The sequence below is a fragment of the Hyperolius riggenbachi genome, chromosome 11 (assembly GCF_040937935.1).
Source record: "Hyperolius riggenbachi isolate aHypRig1 chromosome 11, aHypRig1.pri, whole genome shotgun sequence".
Classification (NCBI taxonomy): domain Eukaryota; kingdom Metazoa; phylum Chordata; class Amphibia; order Anura; family Hyperoliidae; genus Hyperolius; species Hyperolius riggenbachi.
The window spans coordinates 106539042-106557631 of NC_090656.1; the positions used below are offsets into that span (position 1 = coordinate 106539042).

General features: G+C 46.3%; 1 protein-coding gene across 7 annotated transcripts in view; it reads right to left on the reverse strand.

The window, feature by feature from the left end:
* The window catches only part of VWCE (von Willebrand factor C and EGF domains), a 448320-nt gene extending 429955 nt beyond the window's left edge, over positions 1 to 18365 (reverse strand). For 6 of the 7 annotated variants that reach the window (XM_068260102.1, XM_068260103.1, XM_068260099.1 and 3 more), the window contains exon 1: positions 17932 to 18364. In XM_068260102.1, the coding sequence (XP_068116203.1) occupies positions 17932 to 18038 (107 nt within the window). In that variant the 5' untranslated portion in view covers positions 18039 to 18364. Of the gene's footprint in view, positions 1 to 17931 lie in introns of all 7 variants that reach the window. The other variant, XM_068260104.1, reaches the window with a different exon arrangement.
* Positions 18366 to 18590: the final 225 nt, after the last annotated feature.

Genomic DNA, 18590 nt, shown 5'->3' on the forward strand with positions numbered 1-18590 from the left:
CACTTCCAAGAGGGAGGTATTTCTCATACTGCCAAGGACCACCTACTCCCCGGGTGGTCCCACTCAAAGTCATTACTGTTGCACCAAACACTCACATTACATAGGTGTCCAGAGGTTAGTTATACTTGTATTATTGGTGATTCTGCAGATCATCAATAATCGGGTATATATCTGTATTCTTGGTGATACTGCAGATCACCAATAATCAGATTCTCTCTGTGTGCTGACACCGATCGTTACAGATATCAGACACTTTTGATCGATTGGGCATACTGCAACACACTCGATTCTCTCTCAATTTGATAAAATGATTGAATCGAATAATCAGTCGTACAGCAAAATTGCTAGATGTGTGGATAACTTTAGTCAGAGAGCAATGCTATTATCTGAAGAACTTATCTCAACCTGTCTCTCACTGTTTCTGCTCTACTGCAGAGCTAATGACCCGTTGAACTTTCCTGCTCTGTTTCATAATTAAAATACAAAGTATAGTTTGTAAACTGCAAATATTAGAGAATAACACAATGTTATAAAAAAAAGCTATATAAATGAAAATAGAAATATGAGACACTTTTCTTTGCTACTGAGGTTCTATGAATTACCCGCACTACACATACAATTCATGATATCATACGTTTTTTCGCTTCAGCATCACTTTAAAAAAAACCTGTTCCTTATGCCTAACCTTAAAACCCCCCATCCTGACACCTAACACCTAGAACCCCCCTTCGTGACACCTAACCCTAACTGCATCACAGCCCATGTCCCTACCCTCATCGCAAATAATGTTAATTAAAAAAAAGATACACTGTAAAAACAATACTTTTCAAAATTGATAAATTAAAAATGGTTGGTTGGACGGGCTATTTATTGGGTGATCAACACTCTGCCATTAGCACCCAATAGCCGCATTAGCACCTATGGCAGCGCCCAAATTGTCCATTAGTCGCAGGTTCCCAAATGTCTTGCTTCCCAATAATGTACATATATTGCATTATTGATCAGTCTCATTATAAGACATTTTAACCACTTTTGAGTTTAAGTACACTAACGCTTAAACTAAAGTTTATAGGTAAACACTGGCACCCACTCCTCGCTAAATAGCCAATAGTTGCCGGGAGCCAAATATCCTAAATACATGGGGCTTGATTCACTAAGACAAATAGCATTCCTTATCAGAGTTAACACACCTTATCAGAGTTAACGTGCCTTATCAGCGTTAACATGCCTTATCAGAGTAGCATAGCGAGCGCTACAAACTTATGCCTGCTAATTGGCAATGACGAGAGCTCCACTTATCCTGCCCTGAGCCACTGCGAGTCCAATCACTTTAAAGGACATTACCACCGCACTTTGATTGGCCCAATAGGCTGCCTGTCACTTGACAGAAAACTTGACAGGCAGCCTATTGGGCCAATCAAAGTGCAGGGATAATGTCCTTTAAAGAAGAACTATTAGCTAAAAAATGCCCCCCACCCAAAACACATATGTAATTAGATAAATACTTGCTCTGCTTACATAACAGATGTATTGTAGTGTCCACGTTTTTATCCCTGTGTTTTTGAATTGTAAAATTAGATGATCCATGTTCCTGGCAGGGGCCATCTTGTGTCCTCCGGCTGGATCCTCCCCCTCCCCCCCCCCCCTGCATCCCCCACCTCTCCACACTGTTTCTGTGCACAGCGGGGAGGAATAAATGCAGCAGCCACAAACTCACCTGCTAATGGATACAAGTGCTGCCGTTCCCATCTATTCTCTGCGCTACCACCGAATGCAGTGCAGAGAGTATAAAAGGATACTGCAGTGCCTGGAACCATTATTCAGGGACTCTGCGCGCCGCCTTTATCCTTCCCCGATGTTCAGTGTGGAGAAGAGAGAGAATCCGGCGGTGGTGGGCGGCAGAAGGACTGGGGGGGGGGGGGCAGACATGCTACTGGTGGGGGGGGGGCAAAGGACAGTGACAGTGACAGTAGATAGCCTCTGGCTCCCCTCCCTGCACTCTTACAGCGGCTGGACAACGGAGAGAAGGGGATACCAAGGCGGCCAATCAAAGAGCAGAGAAGTGAGTGACAGAGGCATCAGCCAATCAGGCTGATTCAGAATGCATGTCACTTCTCTTCTGCGGCCATGCGTACGCTCTTAGAGCCTGGGGGCATGAGGAGAGAAACTGCACATGAAAAAAAAGTAAAAATGATTTTAAACTTTTCAATTGCCTGATTAGCATCCTTTTTACTAATATATCAGCCTGCAATGTAAAACTGATTGTGTATTTTAATGCTAACAGTTACTCTTTAAAGTGATTGGAGTGACGGGTTCAGGGCAGGACAAGTGGAGCTCACGTCATTGCCAATGAGCAGGCATAAGTTTGTAGCGTTCGCTATGCTACTCTGATAAAGTGTATTAACTCTGATAAAGCATGTTAACTCTGATAAGGCGTGTTATCTCTGATAAGGCATGCTATTTGTCGTAGTGAATCAAGCCCATAATGTTAAAACAAGTCAATATCACAGAGTTGATAGAACAATAGTCACGTACAAAATAATAGGTCACTGATTACCCCGAAAGATGGAACGCACTTGAACAAATTGGGTCAGGTGCTGCTCTCTCTTTTTTTTTGTTAGAATTTTACATAAAAGTCTGCATTTAGAATTCCCTTTCTCCTTGGAGTATATGCTATTTGAGAGAGCTAAACTGTAAACATCTGCCATAACGTGGCTTCTGTGGAGGAAATTATCCGGGGTTCCATCAAGGTTATGACTCCAGGGTCGATGTAGGGATGATGCCATGATCTTTGACAACTCATGCTTACCAACAATCTTTGAGTTGTTAGCGACGCCAAACCAAACATTTTTTTTATTCAAAATATTTAGTTGCACCACTCTGACACATACAAAGATAAATAAACACTCCTTCAAGCCTATGAGCTTTTCAGTGCATGCTTTTCACCCTTCTCTTTTCCTAACTAGGGTTATACAGGTGGCAGCCATTAGCAATTCCTCCTTTGTAGAACACCACCTACTCCACCAGTTTGCCGGATTCTGTCCCGGCAATATGAAAGGAAGGGAGGGGTTCCTCCAATAAATGTAAAATATTTTATATTTGTCCTCATGCAGCTGAAAAAAAGCTGCTATTTATTATTATAATTTAGCAAATAGATTTTATTTCTGAAATCTTGTATTTTTAATTTGGGTCCACTTTAAGATTCCCTTATACTGTTTATGGTGCAAGGCACAACGCTGGAGTGAGAACAGACAAGTTCCTCTTGTTCCATCACTTGTGATAAGTAAACTTTAATTCTCCTATAAGATATGCAAGCTCTAAGGCCTTGTTCTCATTGGCAATAAAAGCGGTCCATTTAGCAGACCGTAACGGAACTGATTGTAACAGCTGTGAACAGACGGATGTTATGTTTATCATTAGTATCCATTTACATTGCTCCATCGGAACAGATCGATTTGGCCCCCTCCGCCGAATGTACTGCAGGTTTAAGGAGGGAGTGATTTTTCTTAATCAACGGACCCCTCACATTGTCCGCACAGAATGGAGGATCACAAATCAGTCTTTATATCAGTTTTTGGTCAGTCTAGTGTGACCCGGCCCTTACTGCTGCTCATTGCCTTCAGGGTCCCTCCCATTTCCCCATCCTGGCAGGTTTTAATATACGCCTGCATGGGCAGTTGAATTTCGTACGACCGCAAATGCCCGCAGCCATGCATGAGAACCTACACACTCATCATGCACTAATTCCAAACCGTGCGTGCCCAGTAAATGTGATCAAATGCATTTTTACTGCACATTTGCAAGTTCATGATTCGTGCACGCCAGGGGTCTAGTCCTGGAAAAAGAAGTGAGTGGACTCACCCTAAAAACCTCTGCGCCGCGCTAAAATGGGCGTGGTTAAGCATAGCATGGGCGTGGTCATGGGTGGGGCCAAATATACATGGCCTTAGCAGTGGTATAAAAGGTCTGCCAGGGGAAGTTTGAGCTCTGTCGTAGAGTATCCCCAAAAAGTAGATGTAATCTGACAGCATTTCACCAAAAATACACAATCTGGCAGAGGTTCCTCCAAAATACAGATAATATGGCAGTGGTTCCCCCAAAATAGACAATCTGGCAGCAGCAGTTCCCCCAACATACACATAATCTGGAAGCAGTTCCCCCAAATACGTGAACCTGGTAGTGGATCACCCAAAATACATGTAACACCCAAAATACACGTAATCTAGCATCAGCGGTTCCCCAAAAATACAGATCTGACAGCAGTTCTCCCAAAATAGGTACCCCCAGTATAGCTAGCCAGGTCTATATGTGTCCCTAGTATAAGTAGCCATGTTACATAGTTACATAGTTATTTTGGTTGAAAAAAGACATACGTCCATCGAGTTCAACCAGTATAAAGTACAACACCAGCCTTCTCCCTCACATATCCCTGTTGATCCAGAGGAAGGCGAAAAAACCCTTACAAGGCATGGTCCAATTAGCCCCTAAAGGGAAAAATTCCTTCCCGACTCCAGATGGCAATCAGATAAAATCCCTGGATCAACATCATTAGGCATTACCTAGTAATTGTAGCCATCGATGTCTTTCAACGCAAGGAAAGCATCTAAGCCCCCTTTAAATGCAGGTATAGAGTTTGCCATAACGACTTCCTGTGGCAATGCATTCCACATCTTAATCACTCTAACTGTAAAGAACCCTTTCCTAAATAAATGGCTAAAACGTTTTTCCTCCATGCGCAGATCATGTCCTCTAGTCCTTTGAGAAGGCCTAGGGACAAAAAGCTCATCCGCCAAGGTATTATATTGCCCTATGATGTATTTATACATGTTAATTAGATCCCCTCTAAGGCGTCTTTTCTCTAGACTAAATAAACCCAGTTTATCTAACCTTTCTCGATAAGTGAGACCTTCCATCCCACGCATCAATTTTGTTGCTCGTCTCTGCACCTGCTCTAAAACTGCAATATCTTTTTTGTAATGTGGTGCCCAGAACTGAATTCCATATTCCAGATGTGGCCTTACTAGAGAGTTAAACAGGGGCAATATTATGCTAGCATCTCGAGTTTTTATTTCCCTTTTAATGCATCCCAAAATGTTGTTAGCTTTAGCTGCAGCTGCTTGGCATTGAGTACGATTATTTAACTTGTTGTCAATGAGTACTCCTAAGTCCTTCTCCAAGTTTGATGTCCCCAACTGTATCCCATTTATTTTGTATGGTGCTAGACCATTAGTACGTCCAAAATGCATGACCTTACATTTGTCAACATTAAATTTCATCTGCCATGTATGTGCCCATATAGCCATCCTATCCAGAGCCTGTTGCAATATGACACTATCTTCCTGAGAGTTGATGATTCTGCACAATTTTGTATCATCTGCAAAAATAGCAACATTGCTCACTACTGCATCTACTAGGTCATTAATAAATAAATTGAAGAGCACTGGACCCAGAACAGACCCCTGTGGGACCCCACTGCTAACAGTCTCCCATTTTGAGTACGATCCATTGACCACAACTCTTTGTTTTCTGTCCATTAGCCAGTTCCCTATCCATGAACACAGACTCTTCCCCAGTCCTTGCATCCTCAACTTTTGCACTAGACTTTTGTGGGGAACAGTGTCGAAGGCCTTTGCAAAGTCCAAGTATATCACATCTACAGCATTCCCAATATCCATATTAGCATTCACTACCTCATAAAAGCTGAGCATGTTAGTCAAACAGGACCTGTCTTTAGTAAACCCATGTTGATGCTGAGAAATAAGATTATTTTCTACTATGAAGTCATGTATAGTATCTCTTAGTACCCCCTCAAATAGTTTGCATACAACTGATGTTAAACTTACAGGTCTATAATTTCCTGGATCAGATTTTTTGCCCTTCTTAAATAATGGGAAAACGTGGGCTGTACGCCAATCCACTGGGACTCTGCCAGTTGCAAGAGAGTCACAAAAGATAAGATAAAGGGGTTTATCTGTAACTGAACTTAATTCCCTTAGGACCCGAGGATGCATGCCATCCGGGCCAGGTGCCTTGTCAATTTTTAATTTATTTAGTCTTGCCTTCACTTCTTCCTGCGTTAAGTATTTAATTTTACAGTTAGAAGATTGAGACTCTTCCGCCTCTGTAGTTTGCAACAGTGATGTTTCTTTTGTGAAGACAGAAGCAAAGAAAGCATTTAATAACTCTGCCTTACCTTGGTCATCCACCATTGAGTTCCCACCCTCATCCTTTAGGAGTCCTATACAGTCAACCTTTCTTTTTTTAGAGTTAATGTACTTGTAAAACTTTTTTGGGTTAGATTTGATATCCTTAGCGATTTGTTTTTCAGCCTCAATCTTTGCCTGCCTAATTTCTTTTTTACAATTTTTATTGCACTCCTTATAATTGCTTAGTGCAGCCTCGGTCCCCTCCTGTTTTAAGACCTTATAGGCATTCTTTTTCCTCTTCATTTTATCTTTAACCTTTCTATTCATCCATTGAGGCCTTTTTTTATTCCTAGACATTTTGTTTCCATATGGGATATACATACTACAGTATTGATTGAGTATAAGTTTAAAAGCTTGCCATTTCCCTTCAGTGTCTTCCCCTTGTAGTACATTATCCAAGTTCACCAAACTTAGTGCCTGCCTAATTTGAGTGAACTTTGCTTTTCTAAAATTCATAGTTTTAGTGGTCCCGCTGCCCCGTGGCCTATCAGTCACCAGATCAAACGTTATCATGTTGTGATCACTATTTCCCAAATGTTCTTGAACCTGCACATTGGATACATTATCTGGTCTATTAGAAATGATCAGATCCAGTAACGCATTCCCCCTAGTTGGTTCAGTTACCATTTGAGTCAAGTAATTGTCCTGTAGTGCTGCCAGAAATCTGCTGCTTTTACCAGAATGGGTAGCCTCAATACTCCAGTCAATGTCTGGAAAGTTGAAGTCGCCCATAATTATGACCTCATTTTTACCTGCAGCTTTTTCAATCTGCTGTAGTAATCGCAGTTCTGCAGCTTCATTAATAAGAGGTGGCCTGTAGCATACCCCAATAAGCAATTGGCAACTTTTATTTCCACCATGAATATTTTACCCAAACGGACTCTACATCTTCGCAATCTTCCTCCATCTCATCGTTGAGGACAGCTGTAAGAGAATTCTTAACAAAGAGACAAACCCCTCCACCTTTTTTCCCTGTTCTATCCCTCCTAAACACATTGTATCCTGTTAAATTAGCTATCCAGTCGTGGCTTTCATCCATCCATGTCTCGGTTATTCCCACAATGTCATAGCCTTTGTCATTCTGAATGAACTCTAGTTCGTCTATTTTATTTGCAAGGCTCCGAGCATTGGTTACCATGCACATTATATTTTTACCACCACATTTACCAATTTTGTTTACATGAAATGGGCTACTTGAATTTTTACCAACCTCTTTAATCTTTACACTGTCCCCACCCCCCTCTCCACCCTCCATAATGATAGGTTCCCACTGTCTTTTTACCTCATCTTGTCTACGTTTTGAGACTTTATCCTCCCGCCTCCCCCCAGATCCTAGCTTAAAATCTCCTCCAACCGTTTGGCCATCTTCTCCCCCAATGCATCTGCACCCTCCCCATTAAGGTGCAGCCCATCCCTGCTGTAGAACCTGTAGCCGACTGCAAAGTCTGCCCAGTTCTCCAGGAACCCAAACCCTTCCTTCCTACACTAATTTCTCAGCCACTTATTTAACTCCCTAAGCTCCCTTTGTCTCTCAGATGTAGCACGTGGCACTGGCAGTATTTCAGAAAACACCACCTTGGAGGTCCTTGCTTTAAGTTTATCTCCAAGTACCTGAAAATCATTTTTGAGGACCTTCCATCTCCCACTAACTTTGTCATTGGTGCCAATGTGTACCATGACAGCCGGGTCTTCCCCAGCCCCACCAAGTAATCTGTCAATTCTTTCCGCTACATGCCGAACCCGAGCACCCGGGAGGCAACAGACTGTACGGCATTCGCGGTTTCTTCGACAGATTACCCTATCTGTGCGCCTAATAATTGAATCCCCTACCACCAGTACCTGTCTAGCCTTAGCTTAGCATGTGTATAGTTGTCCCCAGAATAGGTGGCCAGATGTAGAGATGTCACCAGAATAGGTAGCCAGGTGTATAGATGTCCTTAGAATAGGTGGTCAGGTGTAAAGATATTCCCAGAATAGGTGGCCAAGTGTATAGATGTCCCCAGAATAGGTAGCCAGGTCTATAGGTGTCCCCAGTATAGCCAGGTGTCCCCAGTATATCTAACCAGGTGTTCAGGTGTCCCCAGTATAGCCAGGTGTATAGGTGCCCCCAGTATAGCCAGGTGTATAGGTGTCCCCAGTATAGCCAGGTGTGTAGGTGTCCGCAGTGTATGTAGCCAGGTGTATAGGTGTCCCAAGTATATGTAGCCATGTGTATATGTGCCCAGTATATGTAGCCAGGGGTATATGTGCCCACTATATGTAGCCAGGTATATAGTGGCCCCCAGTATATGTAGCCAGGTGTTTAGTGGCCACCAGTATATGTAGCCAGGCGTATAGTGGCCCCCAGTATATGTAGCCAGGTGTATAGTGGCCCCCAGTATATGTAGCCAGGTGTTTAGTGGCCCCCAGTATATGTAGCCAGGTGTTTAGTGGCCCCCAGTATATGTAGCCAGGGGTATATGTGCCCACTATATGTAGCCAGGCGTATAGTGGCCCCCAGTATATGTAGCCAGGCGTATAGTGGCCCCCAGTATATGTAGCCAGGTGTATAGTGGCCCCCAGTATATGTAGCCAGGTGTTTAGTGGCCCCCAGTATATTTAGCCAGGTGTATAGTGGCCCCCAGTATATGTAGCCAGGTGTATAGTGGCCCCCAGTATATGTAGCCAGGTGTTTAGTGGCCCCCAGTATATGTAGCCAGGTGTTTAGTGGCCCCCAGTATATGTAGCCAGGTGTTTAGTGGCCCCCAGTATATGTAGCCAGGTGTATAGTGGCCCCCCAGTATATGTAGCCAGGTGTATAGTGGCCCCCAGTATATGTAGCCAGGTGTATAGTGGCCCCCAGTATATGTAGCCAGGTGTATAGTGGCCCCCAGTATATGTAGCCAGGTGTTTAGTGGCCCCCAGTATATGTAGCCAGGTATATAGTGGCCCCCAGTATATGTAGCCAGGTATATAGTGGCCCCCAGTATATGTAGCCAGGTATATAGTGGCCCCCAGTATATGTAGCCAGGTGTATAGTGGCCCCCCAGTATATGTAGCCAGGTATATAGTGGCCCCCAGTATATGTAGCCAGGTGTTTAGTGGCCCCCAGTATATGTAGCCAGGTATATAGTGGCCCCCAGTATATGTAGCCAGATATATAGTGGCCCCCAGTATATGTAGCCAGGTATATAGTGGCCCCCAGTATATGTAGCCAGGTATATAGTGGCCCAGGCCCCAGTATATGTAGCCAGTTAGTCACCCCCCCCTCCCCCCCCCCCCCGGCTGGAGGGGAGCAACGCAGCAGAGGAGCATTGTGCGCAGCGTGGAGAAGGGCGGACGTTTCCCCCCCCCCCACATCCCTCACCTTGGGGCTTCTCTCCCTGGCTCTCCCCTCCATAAAGATGTGGCGGCGGCGGTGACTGGCAGCGGCATCGGTGGGCGGGACTTACCTCCTCCAGTGTTCCGGGTGGCCTCTGTGCGTGCAGCTACTCTGGTCTAGTGAAGACCAGAGCAGTGGCACGCACGGCGTCCACCCGGAACACTGGAGGAGGTAAGTCCCGCCCACCGATGCCGCTGCCAGTCACCGCCGCCGCATCTTTATGGAGGGGAGAGCCAGGGAGAGGAGCCCCAAGGTGAGGGATGGGGGGGAGAAACGTCCGCCCTTCCCCACGCTGCGCACAATGCTCCTCTCTGCTGCGCTGCTCCCCTCCAGGGTGCTAGGGGGGACGGCGTCCACTGTCCAAAAAAAGTAAGTGGACGTCGTCCCCCCGCGTTCACGCAGGACTGCACGCCCAGTAAAAGGTTTTGTAGGAGGATTGAAGATGCGTACAAACACGTCCTTTCACTGGGCATGTTCGGTTCATGAACTTGTGCATGCCCAGCTAAAATGCCCATATTCATGGCCCAGGTGAACTTCTGGGACACAGTGGATAAAACGATGGAGTAATAAGGAACAGGAGGGATACTATAAATGGAGCCCCACAATTTACTAATTTTTATTTATTTATTTTCACTACAGGGTTGCTTTATACTTCTATAGCATCCATGTGGACATGATGAATGATCTAAAGCTTGTGTGATCCAGCAAACCAGGATTACAAATGTCTATTAACTATTATTAGATAGCAAAATATTGGAAATCTTCACCTGTGTCATATCAGATCAAAGCGAGAACTTCTAAATGGTGGGTGCAGGGGCGCCTCTAGCCATTTTGTCACTCCAGGTGAAAAAGCCTGTGGTGCCCTCCCACAAGTGGCGGCCACTACGTGAGCCCCCCCCCCCCCCCCCCCCCCCCCTTGCGCCCTCCCCATGTGAAAATAATCGGAATGCAGCAGTGTTTCACCAAAAAATAATCATATTGCAGCAGCATTTCACCAGAAAATAATCATAATGCAACAGCGTTTCACCAGACATTACACTTACTGCAGCAGTGTTTCACCAAAAGATACACATAGGCAGGGCTCTACTTTCATGAGGCACAAAGGGGGACAGAAGGAAGCACAAAGGGGGACAGAAGGAGGCACAGGGGTACTGAATAAGGCACACAGGGTGACATAGGGAGGCACAGGGGACAGAAGGAGGAATGAGGGTCAGAAGAAGTCACAAAGGAGGACAGAAGGAGGCACACAGGGGGACAGAAGGAGGCCCAGTGGGTGACAAAAGGAGGCATAGTGAGACACAAAGGAGAACAGGAGGAGGCACAGGAGGACAGAAGGAGGTACACAGAGGGGAAGCGGGCGGTACAGGAGGACAGAAGAAGGCATGAGGGCCAGAAGGAGGCACAACAAAAAAAGGACAGAAGGAGGCACAGGGGGGACTGAAGGAGGCACACAGGGGGACAGAAGGAGGCACAAAGTGGGGCAGAAGGAGGCACACAAGGGGGTATAAGGAGGCACAATGGGGCAGATTGAGGCACAAAGGGGGACAAAAGGAGGCACAGGAGGAAAGAAGGGAGCACAGGGAGACTGAAGGAGGCACACAGAGGACAGAAAGAGACATAAAGGGGGCAGAAGAAGGCACGATGGGGGACAGAAAAAAGCACAAAGGGGGCAGAAGGAGGCGCAGGAAGACAGTAGGAGGCACAAAGGGGAACAGAGGGATGCATGAAAGGAGACAGAAGGAGGCACAAAAGGATGATAGAATAAGGCAGAGGGGGAATTAAGGAGGCACAGGGAGACAGAAAGAGGCAGAGGGGGACAGACAGACCCACAGGGAGACAGAAGGAGGCACAAAGGGACACAGAAGGAGGCACAGGGGGACAGAGTAAGGCACAGGGGACAGAGGTGACACATGGAGACTGAAGAGACACATGGAGACAGAATGAGGCACACAGGGAGACAGAAGGAGGCACATGAGGACAGAAGGAGGCAGAGTGGGACTGAAGAAGGAACAGGGGCAGAGGCAGCACAGGGGGGCAAAGAAAGGCACAAGGGGACATATGGAGGCATGGGGGGACAGAAGGAGGCAGAGGTGGCACAGGGGGACTGAGGGAGGCACATGGAGACAGGAGGCACAAAAGGAGACAGAAGGGCAAACGGGGTCAGACATGGCACAAGGGACTGAAGGAGGCACAAGAAGACAGAAGGAGGCACAAAAGGGACAGAAGGAGTCACAAAGGGGAGAAAAATTATGCACAAGGCACAGAGGGACACAGTGGCAGCTGCCTGCAACTTACGCTAAGCAGATGCAGCAGAGGCAAGTAATAGAACACCTGTGTGGGCGGGGCTTAGTCAGGGGCGTGGTTTAGTCCAGGGGCATGGCTTAATCCAGCAACATGGCGCCCCCAGGACCTATGGCACTCCAGGCAATGGCCTGTACTGCCTATGCCTAGAGGCTCCCCTGATGGATGTGCACAACTCCCAGTGAAGTTGCACACTACTGGAGCTGCAAGCAGGAGAATAGAGCAGACTCAGAGGATGCCAATGAACCTTGTGGGATGGAGGGGGGGGGGGGGGGGCTGGAGGAAGCTCAGGTAAGTTCAGATTCCATTTTTCATGTCTTTTCAGGGTCCTTTTAAGTATTGCGTAGCTCTCAGCTGACCATTTTTCAGAGGGAGAGTCCCTCTTTGGAACCAAAATGCTCTGTGCCTCTTTCTTTTGCATCTGTTCCTCTTTCAGAAGAGATCAACAGCTTTGTATGAATATATATGTTTCTCTATTACAACTGTGTTTATGTGACTCTAAACTTTACTCCCATTCTCTAAACTGATTAATTGCATATTTTCAAATGGTAAAAGAAGTGATGACAGGAAGGAACAGAGTGGTTCTAATTATCGAAATATGTGTTTTGTTTGTGAGGATTTTGTTGTATTATGTGATGAGGGATGTGACGGGGGCGTAACTTAAAGGGAAGGTCCGAGCAATTCAAAAATAAAAAATCCACTTACCTGGGACTTCCTCTAGCCCCCTGCATCCGTCCTGTGCCCTCGCCGCAGCTCCGGTGGCTCCCGGTCCCTTCCGGTGCAGATGCCGACCTCGCCAGGTCGGCTGCCTGGTCGGTGTCTTCTGCGCTCCAGCATGTGGCTTACTGGTTGCACTGATGTCATCCAGACTGTACAGCTTTGCCTCCGCAGTACAGTCCGGATGATGTGTCAGTGCAACTCTGAGAGCCGCTCGTGCAGGCGCAGTGGACATCCTGCACCACATGGGGGGCCATCGGCGGAGCTGCGCCGAGGGCACAGAATGGCTGGCAGGGGTTGGAGGAAGCACCAAGTAAGTGGATTTTTTAAATTTTTGATGTGCTTGTATGTATCCTGTGTATGTAAAGTGTTGCATGGACATGCCTTGAAGGTGTCCCTCTTTCTCATCTCATAAAGTTGGGAGAATACGCTTAGTAAAAAAGAAATGCAGTGTAGACAAACAGTGCAGCGACTAAATATATAAAAGGGTCAGTGTAATGCAGTAAAGGAGGATCAGAATTCACTCTGTACTGGAAGAAAAAACTGATCCTGTAAAAACTGGTCAGTTTGTTACAATGTCATCAGTTTTTCAAATGAAATGTTTTTTTTCTATTCCCTTTTCACATTGACACCTACTTGGTACCTGGCACCTTTGCGTTCCACCGCCACCGCTGGTCAAGTCCTCTGCATGAGAGAAACGCTGGTTAAAGGGGAACTGAAGTAAGAGGTATACGGAGGCTGCCATATGTATTTCCTTTTAATTAATACCAGTTGCCTGGCAGCCCTGCTGGTCTATTTCTCTGCAGTAGTATCTGAATAACACAAGAAACAAGCATGCAGCTAGTCTTGTCAGATCAGACTTTAAAGTCTGAAACACCTGATCTGCTGCATGCTTGTTCAGGGGCTATGGCTAATAGTATTAGAGGCAGAGGATCAGCAGGGCTGCCAGGCAACTGGTATTGCTTAAAAGGAAATAAGCATGGCAGCCTCCATATACCTTTCTCTTCAGTTCCCTTTTAAGGCCTCGCTCACATTAGGCAACGCATATGGTTCTGCATTCGAGAAGTGTGAGAGTAGTGTGAATATGGCCTTACATCTGAGATCCACACTAGAAGCATCAAGCTCCCATTGGTTTGCATAAGACCAATGGGAATTCTCTCTGAGTACCAGGGAGCATTTTTCATTGGGTTACCACTCAGTAAACCAATGAGAATTCTCCCTAGGGAGAGAGAATTCCCATTAGTTTAATGCAAAGCAATTGTAACCTGATGTTTCTGATGGGTCTCTCGGATCTGTATACTGGTGCTTCTCCCGTGCAGTGCACCAAACGGCGGTGGCAGCAGCGGCGGAGGACCCAAATGGATGGTGGCAGGTGAGTATGCATGAGACAATAAATGTCCATTCTCTTTGGCTGCTTTCACAGTGGGACGTTACAGGCGCACGTTAGAGCAGCCTGTAACGCAGCCCAACTCACAGTAATGAAAAATCAATGGACTGTTCACAGTGCCCACGTTGCGTTACAGTGTAACGCTGGACGTTCAAAGAAAGTGCAGCATGCTGTGCGTTAAAGGTGGTTTTGGCTGCGTTAGACTGTTTGCACATGCTCAGTAAGGGGAGAGTCCAATATTGTTCCTAGCCACTTGGCTAATTAATATTCACTGCACTGTAGTGTGCAGTTGGCCGATGGTTTAATGGTTAAGGGCTCTGCCTCTGACACAGGAGACCAGGGTTCGAATCTCTGCCTGTTCAGTAAGCCAGCACTAATTCAGTAGGAGACCTTTGGCAAGTCTCCCTTACACTGCTACTGCCAATAGAGCGCGCCCTAGTGGCTGCTGCTCTGCTCTGGCGCTTTGAGTCCGCAAGGAGAAAAGCGCAATATAAATGTTATTTGTCTTGTCTTGTCTTTCCAGATCATGAACAATTCGGATCTTTGATCTGGATCTTTTTTGTGAGTTGAATCATCCGGATCATCACAATGAAGGATTCCGTACACAGTGGATGTCTGGAAGAAACAGGAACTGCAGCTTCTGTGCACAAGCACAATCTTCCTGCTGCATCTCTCCCTTCCTCATTAGCACCCTCAATGTGCCCTCATTCTCCTGCACCTCTCACTCTGCTGCACCCCTGCTTCCTGCTTCCCTAGTAAAATGATTCAAAGATCCGGATCTTTTCAATGATCCGATTTGAATCATCCGAATCATTGAAAAGATCTGGACTTCCGAGGATAGCACCAAGAGCCTCATAACACGGCTCAATCTGAAGTCCAACTTCAACACCACCATGCGTTGCGTTAGGGGCACGTTATGCGACCATAACGTCCCCTAAAACGCAAAGTCTTGGTGTGAAAGAGGCCTTAGGCTAGCATTTGTCAGCCTTTGTTGCCATCCAATTTGTCCTGATGATTAGGAAAAGGCGTACAGGCCCCAAACGTTGCTCTGCTTTGCACAGGATCCGTACACATCCGTTCGGAACTAAACTGAACTTTTTGTGCCAATGTGAAATGTGAACCCAGCCTAACACAATGCAGAAAACACTGCCTTCTCCAGTGTCAGTAAAGTGCCTGGGTATAGTACAGCTCAACATCATGAAATGAAATGCAGGTGATAGCAAATAAAAAGGACAAGGCACTACACTGCTTATAAAATTGTGAAATGGTAAAAAAAAGGGTGCATGCGTCTAGTAACTAATTGGCTGCAGCCATAGGCGCCAATACAAAACATCAGGAATTGGGCGCCAGGGCAAAAATGTAGGCACCCGGTAAATAGCAGGTGCTGGTACAGTGCCCTATATCTCAGGCACCGTAGGCGCCCAAATGCTGATATTTTGCGGCTCCTGAGATTTTCTGTTTTTTCTTTTTTCTTTTTTTGCAGTGGAAGAGATGCAATCCTTGCATCACACTGCAGCTAGTAGGAGAGGTTGCCAGTAGGTAGTGTGTGCAGGGGGAGGGGGTTAGGTTTAGATATTAGTGAGGTAGTGTGTGCAGGGGGTTGGGAGGAGTTTAGGTTTAGGCATTAGGAAGTAATGTGTGAGGGGGGGGGGGGGGGAGGTTAGGTTAAGGCATTAGGTACGTAATGTGTGCAGGGGGGGGCCTGGGGGAATAGTGTGTGCGCGGGGGGGGGGGAGTGTTAGGCATTAGGTAGTGTGTGTGTGGGGGGGGGGGGTAGTTTTAGGCATTAGGCAGGTAGTGTGTGTGTAGTGGTGTTAGTGTTAGGCAGGTAGTATGTCCTAATACAGTACTACAAAGTGTCAGAGTAATACACCTTAGTACACACCCACACCTGCATGCAGTACAGTGCATGGTCACCACACTACAGCAGAATGTTAGTGTAATGAAGCATAGTACAGTGCTTCTAGTACAGCACAAGGACTTTATAATAGAGCAAAGCATCAGTGAAATGCAGTATAGTGTAGTGCCTCCAGTACTGCTACTGCACAATGTTTCTGCAATGCAATGTATTGCAGCATAGTGCACCTCCGGTATACCACAGTGCCAGGGTATCACAGCACTGCAGTGCTTTATGTACAGTGTAATGCAATATAGTGCAGTGCTTCCAGTACACCACATGGTTGGTGTAACGGATCATAGTGCAGTGTGCCACATACAACACAGGGTCAGAGTATTGCACCATAGAGCACTTAATACAGCATGGTGCACTGCCTCCAGTAAAGCATGCTGGCAGAGTAATGCAGCATAGCACTACATTTTCAGTACAGCAAAATGTCAGTGTAATGCAGCAAAATATAGAGTCTCTTTACAGCACTGTATTACAGTGCAGTGCCTCATTACAGCAAAGAACAGCATAATTGTAATGTAACATAGTGCAGAGTCTGCAGTACAGCACAATATCACTGTAATGGAACATAGTGCAGTACCTCCATGATAACACAATGTCAGTGTAATACAGCATAGTGCAGTGTTACCAGTACAGCCCTTTACCAGTACAGCACAACGAAAAGACTTCAGAAAAGCACTGTCCCTCCAGTCCAGGATAGTGTTGGTATAGCACAGCACAGTGCATTACTTGCCGTACAGCAGTGTTCATGTCATGCAGCGCAATGCCTCCTGTACAGTGCCAGTGTAATGCAGCAAAGTGCAGTGCCTGAGTACCGCATAGTGCCAGTGCAATGCAACATAGTGCAGTGCCTGAGTACAGCCCAGTGTCAGAGTCATGCAGGTGCAGCATAGTGCAGTGCCTCCTGTACAGCGGGGTTAGTGTCATGCAGCACAGTGCCTTCTATACAGCACAGTGTCATGCAACATGCAGTGCAGTATTTCCAGCACAACACAGTGTCAGTGTCATGCAGCATAGTGCAGTGCCTCCTGTACAGCACAGTGTCAGTGTAATGCAGCATAGTACAGTGCCTCCTGTACACCTCAGAGTCAGTGTAATGTAGCATAGTTCAGTGTCACCTGTACAGCACAGTGCCAGTGTAATGCAGCATAGTGCAGTGCCTCCTGTACAGCACAGTATCATTGTAATTCAGCATAGTGTAGTGACTCATGTACAACACAGTGTCATGCAGCATAGTGCAGTGCCTCCTGTAGAGCACAGTATCAGTGTAATGCAGCATAGTGCAGTGTCTCCTGTACAGCTCAGTGTCAGTGTAATGCAGCATCCTGCAGTGTCTCCTGTACAGCACAGTGTCAATGTCATGCAGCATAGTGCAGTGTCTCCTGTACAGCACAGTGGCAGTGCCATGCAGCATAATGTAGTGCCTCCTGTACAGCATGGTCTCATGGAATATAGTGCAGTGCCTTCGGTACAGCTCAGTGTCAGTGTATTGGAGCATGGTGCAGTGTCTCCTATACAGCACAGTGTCAGTGTTATGCAGCACAGTGCAGTGTCTACTGTACAGCACAGTATCAGTGTAATGCAGCATGGTGCAGTGTCTCCTGTACAGTACAGCACGTGTCATTGTAATGCAGCATAGTGCAGTGTCTCTTGTACAGCACAGTGTAATACAACATAGTGCAGTGCCTCCTGCACATCACTGTGCCAGTGCAATGAACAGCACATTGTCAGTATCATGTAACATAGTGCATTGCCTCTTGAATACCACAGTGTAATGCAGCTTAGTGCAGTGTATCCTGTACAGCACAGCGCCAGTGTAATGTAGCATAGTGCAGTGCCTCCTGTGCAACACAGTGTCAGTGTCATGCAGCATAGCACAGTGTCAGTGTAATGCCTCCTGTACAGCACAGTACTAGTGTAATGCAGTATAGTGCAGTGCCTGAGTACCACACAGTGTAGATGTAATGCTGTCCAGCTGTTTCTCCACGCATGCCCACAGATTCCTGTTCCATGAGCACTGTTTCTATGAGTCACAGCGTCTGTGTCAATATACCTCTGTGCTGTCACCATTGGCGGCTTCTTCCGTCCGTTGTAAATTCTTCCTTCGCTCCAAGAAGTGAGGAGGAGTATGCAGGACATTCTCAACCAAAATTGGATCATGATGTGCACTCGAACCAGCCCCAAATCCAGTGACCAATAGTGAATGGGATCCCCTGCGCTTTCCTCGCTCTTTTGTTCAGCTCGTTAAAGGTCTTCAAAAGGATTGCTTTGCTTCCCTCCCCTCCTCTATAAGTTATCCTTATTAGATGTATGTGTGCTCCTTACCTAAGCTTCATTCACTTTCCTCCGGTGTCCTCTGATTGTTTTGCCTCTCAGCTTTGTCACCCACTGGCCCTCCTTGTCCCTCTGTTATTGGTAATTTGCTGCTCTCATTTATCTGTGTGCCTGTGCCAATCTATCACCTTCTACAACTCTCCATCCTCCCTCTGCTGCTCTCTCTGCTTTGACTCACTTTCTCCCTCTTCGCTCTGCTGATGGATTTGATGGGATAGGAGCCCCTCACATCATAGTAAGAAGGAAGTGGCCCCACAGTGACATCTGGGAACGGATAGAAAGCTTTGCCAGATGCAGATCTCTCTATCCGCTCCCAGATGTCACACTATGTGATGTGCCAAGATTGCGTGTGTCTATCTGTTCTCGGTGACTGTGTGT